This window comes from Quercus suber, unplaced genomic scaffold, assembly GCF_002906115.3.
Source record: "Quercus suber isolate HL8 unplaced genomic scaffold, Cork oak 2.0 scaffold_53, whole genome shotgun sequence".
Classification (NCBI taxonomy): domain Eukaryota; kingdom Viridiplantae; phylum Streptophyta; class Magnoliopsida; order Fagales; family Fagaceae; genus Quercus; species Quercus suber.
The window spans coordinates 1945489-1963446 of record NW_027069518.1 but is presented as its reverse complement, the minus strand read 5'-3'; the positions used below and the strand labels follow the sequence as shown (position 1 = coordinate 1963446).

The window sequence follows — 17958 nt, the reverse complement described above, 5'->3', positions numbered from 1 at the left end:
ATTTTTTATAGAAGACGATAATCAGTAACACTTTGATGATCTTATTTGCTCCTTTTAGATTTGCTTCTACCACCAAAAAAACTAAAAAATCATGTGTTATTGGAGAAATTAAAACTAAATTTTTTTCAACTATATTAAACTGGTATAAATACCAGTTGACTGTAGCAATTTGTCAAAAATAAAATACAATATTTTATTAAGATTATATCTCTTCTTTCAATTAAAAAACTCAAATTCTCTCTCTTCCTTTATTATTTTAATGAGCTGTTTATATTATTTTAAATGAAGTGTAAAAAAAAAAAAAAACATTTGATATTAAGTGTATTGTAAATTAGGTGGTAAAATAGATAAAGCAATTTTTTGAAGTGCTAAAAACTAAAATTTTTAGTACCACCACTGTAAATACTCTATCTTCAACCAAATATATATATATATATATCCTAGCCAGCCTAGTATTAAAAAAAACATTTTTTTTTGTTTTTGTTTTTATCTTTGTTGGTAAATGATTGCAATTTGCATCTTAATATATTTAGAAACAATGATTTTGTGCATTTATAATTTTTTAATACTTTTCTTTATTCTCAGCCCCCTCTAGTTTAAAATTCTAGGCCCATCCCTGATTCAAAGTGGATACAAATGAACTTCTGCTTTCTAAAAATAAATTGGTGTAGCTAGGTAGACTCAAATGACAATCAATAAAAAATTAGCAACTCAATAATGGTAAATAATGTTATACTTATTCTATATAGTAATACTCTAATTAAAACAGGGAGGAATGGACAAATGTTCTTATCACCTTCTCATTATGATCTTTTGAAAAGCTAAAAGTAATACAGGATCCAGTCCAAACGTAGGTCTTGCAAAGGCTTAAAGGTCTAAAAACAAATTTGGACACGTTTCAGAGAGGTCCAAGGGTCATGGAAGATCTCGGACATATTTCAGAAAGGTCCAAAGGTTTTAGTTATAATATTGATTATTCTGCTGTTTTAGTTCCAAAGGATAAGAAACTTCTTCAGCAAATTCATTCACATTCTTCTTTCCTAAGCAAATTATAGGAGTCCGTTTGGGCGTTTGGCCTCAGCGATTGTGCGCCAAGAATGTGCTGGGTTCGAATTGTTGGGGACCATCAATTTCAATGATAAATTTATAGCTAGAAAGAATTTAAAAAAACAAAAAAACATACCAAGTGTTGGTGCCTCTGGTGATAGAGGCATAGAGCCCCTACATGAACTGGAAAAAAGAGCAAAGTCAGAAAATTATTGAAAATGATAATCATATCTCCTTCTTATGGTGACAAATGTGGTGGTAGTAGTGGTAAGTTGTAAGATAAAAAGGTCATTGAAGCTCAACCTTAAATGCACTGCTTTCCCTGCTCACTCACTCTATCTCACGTGCTATGTACTTATAAATATATTTCACTTTCTAGAAACACTGAAAAGAATAAAATACATAAACAAGAAAACAAGAGAGAATATAAGAGCATAAATTGATTTATGCTCTTATATTAGTGCATTTATGACAAATGTACTAATTGCAGTTGCAAACTTACAACAAATGTACTAAGCTAGGGTTAAGATTGTAAAGCACTTCTGGCTTGAACAAAAACAAAGATCTTCTTTGTCTTTTTTCTTTTCTTTTCTTTTCTTTTTCCTTTTATATGGGTCTGAACTCTGAAGATCAAGTATAATTGCCAAACTTGAGCAAGCAACTGAAAGATGGTCCACAAGCTCATTGAATGAATGTTCACTTGTTCAGCAGGTTTGAGTTCTTAATGACCTCCATTTTTTGTCAGAAGAGGTTCCACTAGGCTCAAGTTAAGGTTAAACCTGAGACCAAATGGACCAAAATCTGATGCTTCCAGGCTATATGAGGCAAAGCCCACGCAAGGACTAAGACCACACAGTAACTGAGCCCAGAACATTTGGTTCTTTGTGTGGGGTTTGGGAGGGAGGGGCATATGTGTATTCCTCAACACCAAGTCGACAAAAGTGCAAGTATAAAATTTAAGCACATTTGTCTACATTTTCTTGAGCTGATAAATTGCCTCATGTATATTATTAATGTTTCAAATGAGTTTGATAATAACAGGTTAATGCATTCTCTGCCTCAATTTACCAGGGAGGAAGAGAGCTTAGGTATCATGTTCACACATACCTAATGAAGTATCAAAATAGATTTTGGAAGAGTAAAAAACGCCGGACTTGGATCCTTCTGAATTCAATTAGACAGATGCTCTTAGATGCACTAAATCATGTTGTGATATCACTTTGTGGCATCCATATTCGAAGAAGCCGATCATAAAAAGAGCAAGCCACCACAGAGTTTTATCTTTGCCACCACAATAATATGATTGTTGAAGCTTTCAACTAAAGTTGCAATAAGGGCTCAGGCTCCATGTCCCTTGCTGAGTATGGTTAGTGACTTAGTGTGATGACATGTTAGCAAATATTAGACTAAATACAGTGCAAAGTAAGTGAAGCTAGTGACTGCACTTAGGGAATCTAGGGAATGCAAAAGACTGAAGGGAGCATGAATTTACAGAATTAACTTTTGTCACTCGGTGGCAACAAGAATGATAATCAAGCTACCACTGGCCAATCATTAAAAATTTTTTTACTCTCAGTTTACTTGCTTCTCAGGTCAAAAATAAAGCTTTTAGATCTGATTTGAAGCAAACTTGATTTCCCTAGATACTACATGTTAATTGCAATTCCATGCTTGCACATATGTGTAAGGGAGATAAACACCTTGGGGAGCTTCCTTGCACATATGCTTGCACTCATTCTTCTCATCTTTATTTAATGTGGGACTTCACTCACACATGTAACCTAACAATCTCCCCCTCACGTGTGAGTCTGCCTCTCTTTAGGCTTTAAGACCTCTCTGTAGGCCATGAACAAGTCCTACTCACTCCCCTTTACCTAATGGCCTTTTCACTTCATCAACGCGTCATCCCTGAGTCTCTCGTACGCTATCCATAGGAACCACATGTCAACTCCGCACGTCCATGTCTATGGGAACCTCGCATCACACCATTATTTAGCACCATTTTTTTTTTTTCCAGGATCTTTGTGTGTGGGCCGTTTAAGGCTTTCTCTGTCCCCGCTGGGTAGGGACCATGCATACCACCATGGGCTCTGACACCACTTGTAGGGGAGATAAACACCTTGGGACCATGAACACCTCACTACCTTCGTCGCACACCACCATGGGATCTGACACCACTTGTAGGGGAAATAAACACCTTAGGGAGTTTCCTTGAGTAATTAATATAACATATAGAGACACACTTTAACCTAAAAGACCTAAACCCAATGGGTATGTGCTCAATTATGTTATATTAACCACTCATTTTTCTCATCTTTATTCAATGTGGGACTTCACTCACAAGTGTAACCCAACAATATGCACCAATACAACTAGATACAAACAAGTTCCAACTTTTGCTTAAATTAAATTTTTATAGTTCTAACTTTCATGGCTATTCAAAAGAAGACAAAATTGCCCCACAAAATGGGTCACAACTTAAAAATAGATAGGGTTACAACCCCATCTCCACAATTCTAAGCAATCACCCATTTCTCATTACTTCTCAAAAAATAGCGGAGTCAGCACTGCATCTGCAGTTGGAAGATGGATAAAGAAACTGCAATGAAACCAGAGTTCTAAATGAAATGTTCTTTGAATCATTAACTTTTACTTGGATGCAAAAATGGCTTCTAAATCTTTGTACAACCCGCTTGGATTTGACTTGAAATCAGAAGATGCATTTAAAGTAGGGCTCCCACTACCTTTAGTGCCCCAAAACCCACTCCATCTTGCACGACTAGTTGAGGGATCACTTGGAGCCCCACTTTCATCCTTACTAAAGCTAGCCTTTGCCAGTTCTCTTAGTTGTTTCAACCATGATTTTTCTGGCACAGTTGTGCCCAAGTTCCTACTCCCAGAGTTCCTGTTCCTTTCAGCTGAAGAATTAGTGACATTAGTCTCTCCATCCCCATGGTGACCATTAACTGGGAACCTGCTTTCCAAAAACTTGTGTGGGATGAAAAGCAGAACTAATCCAATTGAAGCTATCTTCAAACCAGTTAAGAAAGACTTCTCAGCCGAGTCCAGCTGCTTTGTCTGTCTATACAAAGCACACCATTCATTCATCATCTGTGGTAAATACCCCACTAGGAAAAGTATAAGCATGAACACTCCAACTATAGTCTCAACCCTGGCTGAAAATTCCTTCTCCAAGAGAACAAAACAAATAGCAAATAAAGCTACTTCACTGGTAACTGAGATGATCTCAACCAACTGAACTTTTTTCTTAATAAATGGCTTCTTGAGAACAAGGAAGAAGAGCTGAAAAGAGGTGATGCATAACAAGATTATTGTGGGAGTCTTGGAAGACCACTTCTCCTTGTAGGCACCAGCCATAGTCCCTAGTGAAACACGTCTCATGGACTCAAGCAGCGTGTAGTATATTCTGAGTATTCCAAACAGCTTTTGGATAAAAGGTGCTTCTGCATCTTCAGTTTCGTCATCAGAGGCAATGATCCGATCACCATGTGTAAGGGAACTGCCCCCGGAAATCTGTGAGAGCATGTATTTTGGGGGGCCTCTTAAATCTTCAAATAGAGGCCCTAACATGGTTAGGCAATTAGAGTTCTGTTGATTTTTCCACGTCCACTGGCCTCTCTTACCAGGACCCAGAGTTACTCGGACTATTTCTTGATACCAGTGAAATCTCCGACCTACTTGATGAACTTCCTTGTATTGAAGTAGCTTTGCAAATGTAATACCTATAGAGAGGAACAAGAGCAAAACCAGCAGTAGAAATGACACAGCACCCAGAAGCAGAATGCCAACTATAATCTCTGATGCCGATCCTCCTTAATCCACAAAGTAAGATAAGATTAAACCATGTAGATCTGTACTTGAAGTTCTTAGCGTTAAATTTAAAACCAATGAAAAATAGCATGTAAATGTGCAAAAAATGTGAATCTTAGTTCTCGATACACATTGGTGTAACTCTGATATGATGCAGTTAGATAACTATGCTATGATGGTTGTCTTGCACAGAAGTGATTTGAGTTAATGTACAACCAGTGTGAAACATCAACTGAATAACAATTCTAAAATATGTGAGGACACGGGACAGTAGACCAGTTTTGGTGCCAACCAATATGATAATGATTAATTCCATGAGACTGATATGAACAAGAAAGGAACTTGGTCACAATTACATCACATATTTGGAAAGTAGAATAGAAAAGATGACTTGATAAATATATATAAATAATTAAATAAAAACCCAGCTCATTCTATGCGTTTCATAATGAGAATTAGACAATTGTTTGATTAAAGAATTCAATATAAGTAGAAATTTGAAAGATATTAATATTGGGTTTGCAATGAAAATACAATACAAGTAGCATTATTACCTTTCAAAACTCAGATTTTGCACCATAAACAAATAGATAAAGATTCATTTGTGGGGAAGGAAACAAACTGTCAAGTTACCTCTAATTAAAGCTGCAGAGGCCTCGCAAATACAAGGTAGTGCAAGAATTATAAGGAATATTTCAAATCTTGGGAATGTGAGTACTCCATAGCCCCTCTGCTTTTCTGGATTTTTCTTCCTGAATTTTAGGATGACAAGGAGTAAAGCATGCAGCAGTATGAAACTGCCACCAATTATGACTAAGCAGAACATGCTTCTACTAAAATCCCTCCACCTACATGAGACAAAATCTAGTAAGAAATTACACTAATAAATAAATGAGCCTGTCTATGGCACCTCAAATCCAAATGATGAATTCACCAATTTAAATGGAAATGAATAATAGGGTATGAAGTATCAAGAATGTCCTTTTGGTTTGAAATATAATTTGCAACAATTCAAAGCATCAACCTCTTTAATTTTTCACAGCACCTACAGAAAATTCTACATCTAAATAACAAGTATACCAAATCGTACATTCCCAGAATTCTTTATCTTCCATTCAACATTTATAAAAAAAATAATATATATTCGAAATATTCCTTTGTTTCTTTCATAGTTTTTCTGCTTTATATTGTATATTTTTTGCCAAAAAAAATACTCCATATGGAATCATTTCTCCACTTGTTTTGTGTCTATAAAATCCATATGCAAGTGCATGTAATAATAGAAAATAAGAGTCCTCATAACTTACCCATTTAAAATATGCGGATCCAAAATATATTCAGCTTCTGGTCTAATATTTTGGTTCTGCAGGTGTACAAAGCATTCTATCACAAAATTTATTCATTAGATAATTGAAGAAGTCAGGAAAAGCAGAGGTTTCAGACCTGAAAGTATGATCTATATTCCATTGGAGTCAGTGGCAACCCATATACAGAAGCAGCCCTACTCAAATTCTCTTGTTTCAGCTGCACACCTGGAAAATTTTCTGAATCATGAATTTTAGATATGTAGGGATGTGAGTTGGAAGAGGGACTTGAGCCCATCAAGACCGGCTGGGTGTTCTGAGTTTCCCATGGAAGACTGAAGGAGGGAATGCTCCACTGCAAACCCCTTGCAAATTCATGATACTCCACTGGCAGTGTCACTGCCAACCATCTAGATAATGCAAAAACCTGAATATGGCATGCAATTCTCTGTATGAAAGAGAAAAGCAAAAATGCAAGTTAGTTCTACAAGAATGATGCAGTTCATAAGGTTTGATAAGCTATATATCAGATACTTAAAATGGCAGTAGGTTACAATCATCTACATGCCAAAAACCATATATTTCTACAAGAATGATGCAGTTCTTGAGGGTCTATTGCACCCCCCCCCCCCCAAAAAAAAACCCCTCCTCCTCCTCCTCCTCTCTCTTTTTATGCCAATAATAGAATAACACCCCTGCCCACAAAATCCCACTCTGGAAAGGTCAGTCCAAGTTTTCCATCTTTGGAACCAACAGGCTCCACAGGCTTCAGTTGGTCCTATGATTCAAGAAGTCAGACAACATGGTCAAAACCAACCAAAATATTTAGAGAGTTCAGTTATATATTAAATCTGTTGTATAAAAATCAAGGAAAGTTTTTCTTGGAGTGTATTATTTTTCTGCAGGAGGAAAAGGGTTAATTTGTTCCACAGTATTTCTAATTACTTTACTTGATTTACAAGAGGCTACATATAATATAATCATAGTGAGATAACCTGCTTGGTACATTGTGATTAACTTCTGGTTCAACCTTACAAAATAGTGGATCAACCACCAAGAAAAATAAGCATATATGATATGTACATCAGAAAGATCTTGTTTTACCATAATGAAATGCTTTGCAAAGAATAAGACCATAAACAAACTTTAGAATGAAGAGATCACCAATAATGTGCTTAGTGTTCTTATTCAAGGTGTCCCAAGAAAGTTAAAGGTGCACATCGACATGCTATCATAACTTTTTTTGGGGTCATGATTGTTTGTCAATAATGTCATTTAAAGAAATTTGTTTCAACCCTAAAGAGTTTGTTAGATTTATCTCTGCCCTTTTTATAAATCCAACCTCAGCATTAATGTCGATTTATTTATTGTTGCATTTCTAACTCAATGTAAAAGCCCCCCGTGTAGAAGATTATCATGGTATAACTAAATAATCAATTAATGAGATAACAGTTCAAATGAATTAGATATCATACAAAAAGATTCCTTGCAGGATCAGAAAAAGAAGAAAATGATCTTGAAAATTCCCCAATGGAGTGAAGGCTTGCAATTGAAACCATAAGCAACCCGGAAGCAATAGATGTCACCACAAATGAAGTGGTTGCAAGCTCAGAAATCACAGAAGATATTTTGGGCACAGAATCTGTATAAGTTTTTTAACCTTACATCAGTAAATAAGTAAGAAAATAAAAGGGCTAACCTAGGGCTTAGATGTTGGGCAACAATTGAGCTGACGACAAGAGAAAAGAGTAAGAATCCTTACAGTGCCTTACTTGTAGAACATTGGAGGGTAGATTTTTGTTTCCAGCAACATCCCCAGTTACATTCTCGGGAACATAGACAGATACAATATCATGGTCTGCTTTTATCTCTACAGCATATGTGCTTTTACTTATGTCACGAAAGCTGAAAATGATAATGATTATCATTGGAGGGGAACAAAAATGACAAAATGTTGAGAGTATATGTCTGTTTGGCATGATTAATTTTACCATCTTATTTTACTATTCAGCTTATTTTTGCTACTATTCAAGAGCCCCACTGCACTTTTTGGTACGATTCATGAATTCCACTATACTATTTCAGCTAATTTTTACCTTTTTCTACAGTACTTTCAGTAAAAAGTTTTCAATTTCAGTAAAATAAATAGATCCCAAACAGACCAAATATATGCCATACTAATTGAAATATTATTTCCATCAAGAACCCAAATATTGTATAGAGGTCACCATTGTGGTTTCTCATTTGTGTGTGAGTGCATTATTTATGTGATGTATCATGTACAGGTTAATATACATAGATACACACACAAAGGTAACCAGAAATGACTTGCCTCTGTAAATGCCCTCCTGTGATTGATATATTAGAAGAGTTGAAGCCAAATACAGGCTTCATGAATTTTATTAACATAGGGATGCTATGTTCTCTTGTCCTCAGATGGGATGGTGTACTCAACCTTACAGCAGGCCTCAAAGAATCTGAAGGTCACATTTATATCTATCAGGAGGAAACATCTTAAAAATAGAAATCCAAATGTAAAGCTTTCCTAATTGCATAGAATCGTGGAAAAAAATTTCAATCTCAAAAGTTTCTATATTCAACAAGTTGAGTCAAAGAATATGAAGATTGAATTTTTATTTCTACAAACAGATGATTTATTTTCTCTTTGTAACACTGGTAAACTAGTGTAGATCGTACCATACAAGAAAGTAACTGGTGCAACTTGGGAAACTGGAGTCCCTTGTCTACTTATTATAGAGTTTGAATTAATGCTTAGTGTGACTATAGCCATGCCAGATAAATTTGCAACCTGAAAGGAGAGAGTGAAAAATGAGTAAGCAAGAATAGGTATGAGAAAAATATATCCTAGAGATATAAATAAATATCAAAACATGAAATTCAAGAACATTAAGGGCCTGTTCGATCAGCCCGTGGAATTTGATGGCTTCATTTTGTATTTTATATTAGGGGAGAGTTCAAAATATGCAATCATCAAAATAAAAAGTTTGAAATTAGGGCATTTTACTAATTTTTAAAAATGATTAACTTGCCCATTTCAATAAATGGCTCCAATGTTTCTAAGTGACCTCCCCATTCAAGATGAAGTTGTGCATTACATATTATACAAAATATAAATGAGCCATTCCAAATTTGTAGGACAACTAAACAGGCTTCTAACTTATGAACCAACTTCTAGTCTCATGGATGAAAAAATAACCAAAATCAAAAAAGATTGTGAGAATCATCTGACCATAAAGCCAAATCTGCGATTCCCAAGATCATTTCCACTGACAGGAAGAAGTGTGCCCTGACTTATTTGGAGAGAATTTAGAATTTCTGCAGATGAGTTGAGAATAGGCTCTGAAAAGTACAAATACACCTTTAGTTTCTTGTAGTTATTAGTTGCTTGCACCAGTCTAGTTTCACCATTAAGTTGAAGTGGCCTTTCAGGAACATGAATCCTCAAGTTGACAAACACACTTCGTCTATCTGTGGAATTAATGAACACAGCAGGTAAAGAACATGTTGACAACAACAATTAAATTAGATAAACTAAGTTGTATCAATGGTCTTGATTATTCATTTTAATATGATACAAATTTCTAGTAAGTAAAGCACAAGGCATCAATTAGATAAAAACAAGAATAGCAATGAAAGGACATATAACTTCTTGAAAATAATGACACATATTGTCTATTGATCCTATGGAAATAGAAACGAGACTCACCGAAATGCACAAAGAAAGTAGAATTCGCGTTTCTTGTAAATTTGTTCCCAGCACTGTCAGTACAAAAATTCTTATCCATTACCAAAATCGCTCGCCCATAATGAGAAGTAGATGATAAACCCACAAGGATGGAATATTGGAGGTTTGGCTGTAGAATGTTGAGTGAGGATGGTATAACTTGGCCGGCACCATAGACCAAAAGCTTTAAAGAGTTTTCCACAAATGATGAACATGTTAGAATTTGGTTTATTATTCAGCCTAGACAAAATTACTTGCAAGAGAACCTAGATTATGGAACTCAATTTTTATGCATCTACTCAATTAACAAGGTGGACTGTTCCATGAGAGGAATTTCAAGACATTTTACAGCGATTCAAAAATATACAAGATAAAGAAGACTATATCATGTATTGATAAGTGTGCACAACACATTTCAAGCAATGTTATTATAAAATATCCTTATGGAAAAGATCTGATAATAAATCCTTGGTCAGGGATATAATCCACCATTATTGCTTGTGCTGTGTGGACTCCATTACACTAGAGGGAACTCCATTTTATCTTTCTCTAATCAACTAAAGCCATACTTCAATAAGAGAAAGGTTGAGAACAAGTCAACCAAAAACCGAAATGCTGAAACACTATAATAATGCAAGAACCAAAGAGAGAACATAAAATCAATTTAGAGGCCTTTTCATATGTTTGTTAGCCACCTACTCACGTTGCAGGCATTCACAGATGAACATACAAAACCTCCTCCACCAGTACAGGGTTCACTGAAAGATATATTTATAGAAACATTTAGAGCATTTGTGAAAGGTGTTGAGGCTGTGATATATGCTGTAGGCGGGACTGTATCTGCAAAATTAAGGTATAATATGAATCAGCTAAATGTACAGGAAAGATATAAGTCAGCATGATTGCCAGAAAATCTAATCTGCAATGTTAACATCATAGACTCAGTTTGTTTCAATAGGCTTGATAAAGTGTCAAACTAACCTTCAGTGGAAACAGGGTCTGTTTAAGTCTTTAAAAATAAGAATAGTAAGGAAAAAGTTATGCATTTCATATAAAATTGAAAATTGAGTAGATGGGTTTTGTAGAGCCAGTTTCAGAAAAATGTATAAATTAGAAATTGGGTACCAAAAAATACAATATAAGCTCATGGGAATTGATTTTGTCACATTCAATTAGTCGGTACATAGGGAGGCAAAACATATCCTCATAGACATAACTGTCGAGGACTTTCAAGCAAGGTCTTATTTAAGTTGAGTGGTAGTTGAAGAAAATATAATAACAAAAAAAAAAAAAGGGATAAAAGGAAGGTTCCTAACCAACAGTCCAGTTATAGTTAGCACAGCCAACTCCTCCAGACCCGTTGGTGCAAACCTCAAATGTATGATTTCCATCCTGCAAGCCTGCATACAAACCCATCCTGCCTTCACAGTCTGAAGCAAAGCCATCATCCAGCTGCACCAAGAAGTTTATTAACCTTTTATTTTGTGGAACAAGCCAAATAGACATCAAGAGAAAATCTAAAGTTATCCCAATAAATCAAACCATTATGCAGCTTCTTCACTTCCCACTTACCATTGAGTTGGAAAGCAAAACACACACACACAAAGCAAAAACAATCCTATTCATTTAGCTTGGCAGCAGGAAGAATATGACCAAATAGCAAGTATATGACATGTAACTGTTCATTATAATAACCATATCACCTATAGAAAATTACAAAAAATATATATGAATAAACTGAATTCCAAATAGTTTTCTTGATTAGCCTAAACTCTAAAAGAAAATTCAAGCTCGTTACATCCTTACAGAGTGGAAAGACGTGCTAATTACTCTCTGAAATCAACCACCTCCGTGAAGTTAAATTAAGAACCATGAAACTTATAAACGAGAGAGAGAGAGAGAGAGAGAGAGAGAGAGAGAGAGAGAGAGAGAGCAGAGCAGAGCAGAGCACCCAAAACAAAAGCTAAGTAAAACAAAGTAATACTAGAGCTTAACGTACCTTGCAAGTGATATTACAATTGGTGCAAGAGCCATTCCCACCCTCAAGAACTTCAAAGACGAATGTGGCTGAGCTGAGATGAGAGAATATATGGGGAGCCTTCAAGAACTTCACGGTGAGCTCTGAGTCATCACAGAGTGCTATCAAACTCAAAAGAGAAAACACCCAGCAAAGTAAAACCAACAATGGAAGCTTGAGCAAGCCCATTTCAGAGTAAACCCCAATTGAGAGTCTGATGCATGTAAATGCCAAAAATTTATAACCAAAAGAAGCACATTTTTGGGGTTTGTGAAAGCAGCTTTGAACAGTGAGAGAAGGACATTGTATGGAAACAGTGTTGAAAATGAGATTAGTGGAAGAGAAAAGAGATTATAGAGTGAATAGCACAAGTAAGAGAGTAACTTAAGAAGATTGGTTTGGACTGTTTAGTGGTCGATGAAGGTTCAGTTAAGGATAGTGAACGTGAGACCAACAGTGCAAGTTAAAAGTTTTCAGTGTAAGTGAGAGAGAGAGACTTAAGCTAAAAAAAAACAGTGAGAGAGAGAGAGAGAGACCAAGGACAAGGATTTGTTTAGTACTATAAAATTAAGACAGACATGTAAAGATTGGAAAGAAGCATTACTGGTTTTCTTTTTGGCTATAAACAATTACTAGAGGGGGCTCAAAGCAGCATCAAGCTTAATTAATATTCCCACCAACACACAGTTTAAAACCAACCTTTATGTCATTTAGTGGATTAACTCACATAGCATGTTTAAAAATAAAACTAAAATATAAAAACAAATCACTTGGTTCAATTACATTTCTTGGGATTGTAAAATTTGATCCAAGTTTATATAATTTCCACAGAATTTGGCCTGTTAAATGGTGGGCAAGACTGCAAATTTACTGAGCCCCAGGAAGAAGTAATAATTTTATATTGCTTGTGTTAAACATTTAAAAGCACTCAGAATGTTTATTGGGTCATGGGTTTGTGATAACTGCATTAGATTACTGGTATTTGGGAGTAAAAGAAAATTTTGGCATCTTCCATTCTGTTTTTAATGCAAAGAATTATGAAGACAAAGACAAGTTAATGGTCCATAGTTCCATTACTTCTTCCACCATTGTGTTTTTAGCATCATATCATTCTCTAGTTAAACGAATTAAACGAGACCATTGAATAAGAATTGTGAAAGTTATAACATAAAGAGCATACATGAAACTTCTTTGTTTTTGTTTTTGTTTTCTTTATTTTGCACTTTCTGGCCCAGAAAATTAATAATAAAGTCCCAAGTTTGGACACTCACCGATTAACCGACCTATAATCTCATTGGTAAAGTAGAAACATGTTTTCCCTTCATATATGTTCTGTAAATGTTTTTTCAATTGTGTAGAGGTTTGTGTTTGTAGATTCGATCCAATGATTCCGGTTGTCCAGCTAATAGAAAATGTTGCCCTCAGATAAGGTATCCCTCCTTGTCCACACATTAAAATGTGTTTCCCTAACCATTGATTATTGATCACTAGCCATATCTTCAGTCTCTAATTTGCGGACATTGTTAATTTGTTAATTGTGTTTGAAATTTTGGCAAGTTGACTAATTTTGTATGATATTTTTTATTCCCATAACATTTTATTTTATAAAGTAATTTGCTTTTGTAAGCAATTTTCTCTGATGAAATAGACGCTAATCTTTTATATTGTAATTAGTACAATGATCGAATTAAGGATCTCACTTTGTTCCAAATATATAGTTAGGCGTCTCAAGCTCATTATACTCCGAAAATCTTAAGAGAGCTATCAGAAGACTTTCTCATCTAGAAGTTGGCCTATAAGGAGGCTCTTGTACTTAGATACACAAGGCATTGTACTTAGAAACACATGAGGCATCGTCTCATTCAATGTAAAGAGAGTAAAACAATGTCCTTTCCAATCTCAACAGAAAAAATTGAGAACAAAATAACTAGTTAATTCTAATTATTCTGTTGTTTTGGTTCCAAAAGATAAGAAACTGATTCAGCAAATTCGTTCCCATTCTTCTTTCCTATGTAAATTATATTGCATCCCGCCAACAATGAATGATGTGCTGGGTACACATTGGGGGGACCATCAATTTCAACAGTAAATGTAAAGCCAGAAAGAATTCAAAAGAACATAGACAGTGTTAGTGTCTCTAGCAATTGAGACCCCACATAAGCAGGAAAAAAGAGCAAAGACAGAAAACGATTGAAAATGAAGATCTATCTCATTCATATAGTGACAAATGCGGTTGTAGTTGTAACTTGTAAGATAAAAGGGTCTTTGAAGCTCAACCTCAAATACACTATCCTTTCCCTGCTCACTCACACTCTCACATTTGTCACAATTTACTTTCTGGAAACAGTTAAACGAATAAAAGAACCCATAGATAAGAAGACAAGACAGAATATAAAAGCATAAAGCTTACTAATAACAATTACAAACTTACAACAAATGTAGTAAGCTAGCCTCAGTAATTGCAGAATAACACTATTGAGTCGGAATTGTTTGGACACTGTAGGTATGATATTAAAAAAAAAATATATGTATATACATAAGTATATAGTATCAAAAAAAATCCACAATTGTTAAAGTGACCTGTGTAAGAGCATTAGTATTGGTGGTGCTAAAAAGCTATATTGCTATTTTTAGTACCACCAAATACAAATTTATGGCTACATTGGTGGAGCCAAAGCCAAATAATTTGGCTCCACATATCTAGTGCACAGCCACTTTTGGTATAAAAAAAAAGTATTATTAAATTGTGTGTTCACACTGTTTTATAGTGAATATATTATTTTATTGTAGTGAATATATTATTTTATTGTGTTATTTATATTATTTTATTATGTTAAAAACTAAAATAAAATCACTTATGTTGAAGGTATGTTTTGTATGTTTGTTTTGTAAAATGAGAAGAAAAAATAAATAAAGTAAATTTTGGTAGAAATTTGTGGAAGCAAAATTTATGACTACTGTGGTTTTAACTTTTAATATAAGGTGCGTCATTGTGAAAAGGTGATTGCTGCAATCACACATTGCCACGTCAACAGCTGTGGAAAAGATTGTAAAGCATTGCTCATTGGTTTGAACAAAACCAAAGATCTTTTCTTTTTCTTTTTCTTTTTAATTGGGTCTGAAGCTCAAGTATAAATTGCCAGACTTGAGCAAGCAGACTGAAAGATGGTCCACAAGCTCATTGAATATTCAGCAGGTTTGAGTTCTTAATGACCTCAGTTTCATGTCAGAAGATACCCATTTTACAAGTAAGCTACGAACAACCTATTTACGAGATTCCACTAGGCTCAAGCTAAGGTCAAACCTAAGACCAACTGGGTCAGAATCTGACACGCTTCCTAGGCCATGTGAGGCAAAGGCCACGCAAGGGCCAAGACCAGGCAGTAAATGACCTTTGGTTTTATGTGTGGGGTTTTGGAGGGAGAGGCATGCGTTTGTTGCCTAAGCACATTGGCATACATTTTCTTGAGCCGATAGCATATGTGTGTTCCCTAACACCAAGTAGACACAACTGCAAGTATAAAATTTAAGCACATTCGTCTATATTCTTTTCTAGCTCCCTCTGCAATGAGATGTAAGTTTTCTTGAATTCATTTTGAAGATCACCCTTTGTTCACCAAAATTAATGGGCAAGCCAACTTACAATAACCTTAGAGGTGATAAAGGATTTCAGTTATCAAATAAGAACACATTAAAAAATTCATGTCTTCGTTAAAATTATGTCCCATCTCTCTCTCTCTCTCTCTCTCTCTCTCCCCCCCTCCTTAAGGTCCATTGTTGGGGAAAAAACAAATGTAGATCTTATGTCCTCCAATAGAAGAATGAAAAGGATCCTTTCTTATAGGGATGGGAGTAAAAGGACCTATATAGATAAAAGTTATATTTTATAAAATAAACATAGCTGGAACCCAAAAATCTTCTTGAATCATGTCACCATGGAGGAAGAGAGGTTACGTATCACGTTCACACATACCAAATGAAGTATCAAAAAAGATTTCTCAAGGGTGAAAACATCGAACTTGGATCCTTCTGACTGCAATTAGAGAGATGCCCGTAGATGCACTAAATCATGTTGTGATATCACTTTGTGGCATCCATATTCGAAGAAGCCGATCATAAAACGAGCAAGTAGCCACCACAGAACTCTTATTTTTGCCTTCCTGGTTTGATTCACATTTCTGCCAATCTGCTCCATATGCGAGTGAGTCATGCTTACTATATGTTTCAATCACTTCAGTGTTATCCCCTTCAATCTTAACAACTGCAAACCCGTTGTGCATGCAAGCTGCCAAGACAATACCCGGTAAAATAGGATGGGGCTTGATTCTCCAAACACCTCCCCCTAAACAAATTGAAGTTTCATTTACAGGTTTTGAGATTGATCTTACATCCCATACCCTCAAGTGCTCGTCATAACAACCAGTAAGTACAGTATTAGGATCATTAGGGCTCTTCACTATGCAGCAAACACCCATCTTATGAGCCTTGATATTCTGAAATGCTAACTTAGAAGGGCTATCCCGTAGATCCCAACAACTGAATTTGCAGTCATCCGAACCACTGTATACCAGTTGGGGTTGGTGAATATCAAAAGAAGTTGCCCAAAGCTCAAAATCATGCCCTTTCCATTGTTTTTGTATTTCAATTTGTGACTCCAACACAGAAACAATTGAGACAGAACCATCAGAAAGACCCACTGTGATTGATGTGGCTGAGGGGTTCCAGTCAAGGCAAAGGCACATGGATGAACTGATTTTTACTCCATTTATCTCTTTCAAGAAACTCCCTGCATCAGCAGTTAAAAACGAAACCATATATAACGGAAACAGATATAATAGCCAAAAGCTGTAGCATTGCCAATACAATATTTTCAGTTGAAACAAAAGCTACAGCATTTAATAACCTCCACTTTGTTCTTGGAATATACAAGCGAAAAGAAAGAGTAAATCTTAATAGCTTCTATTCTAATACATCTTTACACATTTATTTACTAATTTTTAACATTCTCCTTTCTCTTTTCTCCATACTTCTTTAAAATTATGTACTCCTTTTCTCCACACTTTCTGACAAACAAAGTAACAAACTGACTGCTAAATTATTTATATGCTACAGAAATAGAAACCATACCTTCTGCTCCATCTGAATTATCCTCAAGACTGTAAGTTCTCAGAAAACCATCAGCATCCGCTTGAGCAAGCAAAGAACCCACATTACTACCCCCAACTGGACTCCACTTTATATCAAATATGCCCACTGTGTCCACACGATGAAACAAATCAAAGCGACCCATGTTAGCATCGACGTTGAACAGTGATATGCTCCCAGATCGACTGGGACAATCCCCCTCTTGTAACGTGTACGTTGAAGCCGCCAGAACATGTTGGTAAGAATCGTGCGGACAAAACTCCACAGCATCAGCATTGCCATCTAGATAGCAATGTGCCACATCCATGCCTAAATCATTGACACAAAATAATAATAATAACAATAATAAAAGAAACCCAAATTTCCTTGTAAAGTAACTTAACAATTATAACCCAAAAAAAAAGTAAATTTAGCATATATGGGCATTTTGTCGAACACCTTATGGGCAAAATTCATAGAGTCTACAACCTGGTTGCTTTAATTTTAGGAGGAAAAAACCTAAATTTAAACGAGTACAATACATAATCAAAGTTTGCAGAGAGCTTATGCTAAGGAAACTCAAAGTCTCAAACTAAGAAGGAACCGAAAGTTGGAGATGTTACCGTTATGTTAGTTGGAAATTGGAAGTTAGTCCCAGGTTGTGTGAGCGTCAAAATGAAAAGTTTGTGTTGTTTTTTTTTTTTTTTTTTTTCCCCGAAATAGCAGTTTATGGGCTTTTTTTCTTACCTCTACTTTGGGCCCCTTTTTTGATAGCCCAATCCAATCACTGTTTTATGTTCTGACCTTTTAAAAAACTTTTGGCCCAATCACATGTTTGGCATAGGATAAAAGATCATGTAAACTGGTGCTATTAGAACATTTGTTAATTG

At 35.4% G+C, this 17958-nt stretch overlaps 2 protein-coding genes across 3 annotated transcripts; both read right to left on the bottom strand.

Annotated features, from left to right (window-relative positions):
* Window positions 1-3424: 3424 nt before the first annotated feature.
* Window positions 3425-12406, bottom strand: LOC111986423 (uncharacterized). The gene is made up of 13 exons (XM_024018051.2): window positions 11927-12406; window positions 11244-11379; window positions 10631-10767; window positions 9910-10111; window positions 9433-9671; window positions 8880-8991; window positions 8515-8659; window positions 7945-8087; window positions 7658-7824; window positions 6322-6630; window positions 6186-6241; window positions 5512-5726; window positions 3425-4880 (listed from the first exon to the last, which is right to left on the bottom strand). The coding sequence occupies exons 1-13, from the start codon at window positions 12131-12133 to the stop codon at window positions 3697-3699; spliced, it is 3252 nt and encodes a 1083-aa protein (XP_023873819.2). The 5' UTR covers window positions 12134-12406; the 3' UTR covers window positions 3425-3696.
* Window positions 12407-15758: 3352 nt separating this feature from the next.
* Window positions 15759-17758, bottom strand: LOC136066965 (uncharacterized). Of its 2 annotated transcripts, none has more exons than XM_065772086.1 (3): window positions 17692-17758; window positions 17072-17398; window positions 15759-16730 (listed from the first exon to the last, which is right to left on the bottom strand). In XM_065772086.1, the coding sequence occupies exons 2-3, from the start codon at window positions 17394-17396 to the stop codon at window positions 16012-16014; spliced, it is 1044 nt and encodes a 347-aa protein (XP_065628158.1). In that variant the 5' UTR covers window positions 17397-17398; window positions 17692-17758; the 3' UTR covers window positions 15759-16011. The 2 variants fall into 2 exon arrangements, with proteins under 2 accessions (XP_065628158.1, XP_065628159.1); XM_065772087.1 differs by lacking the exon at window positions 17692-17758 and adding an exon at window positions 17528-17684.
* Window positions 17759-17958: the final 200 nt, after the last annotated feature.

Coding starts and splice junctions, on each gene's coding strand:
- LOC136066965 (XM_065772086.1), bottom strand. CDS start 17,396: ATGGATGTGGCACATTGCTATCTAGATGGCAATGCTGATGCTGTGGAG. Junction 16,731..17,071: donor TAATTCAGATGGAGCAGAAG/GTATGGTTTCTA, acceptor CTGCTGATGCAG/GGAGTTTCTTGAAAGAGATA.
- LOC111986423 (XM_024018051.2), bottom strand. CDS start 12,133: ATGGGCTTGCTCAAGCTTCCATTGTTGGTTTTACTTTGCTGGGTGTTT. Junction 9,672..9,909: donor TACTTTCTTTGTGCATTTCG/GTGAGTCTCGTT, acceptor TTAATTCCACAG/ATAGACGAAGTGTGTTTGTC. Junction 8,088..8,514: donor ACAGGAGGGCATTTACAGAG/GCAAGTCATTTC, acceptor TATCATTTTCAG/CTTTCGTGACATAAGTAAAA.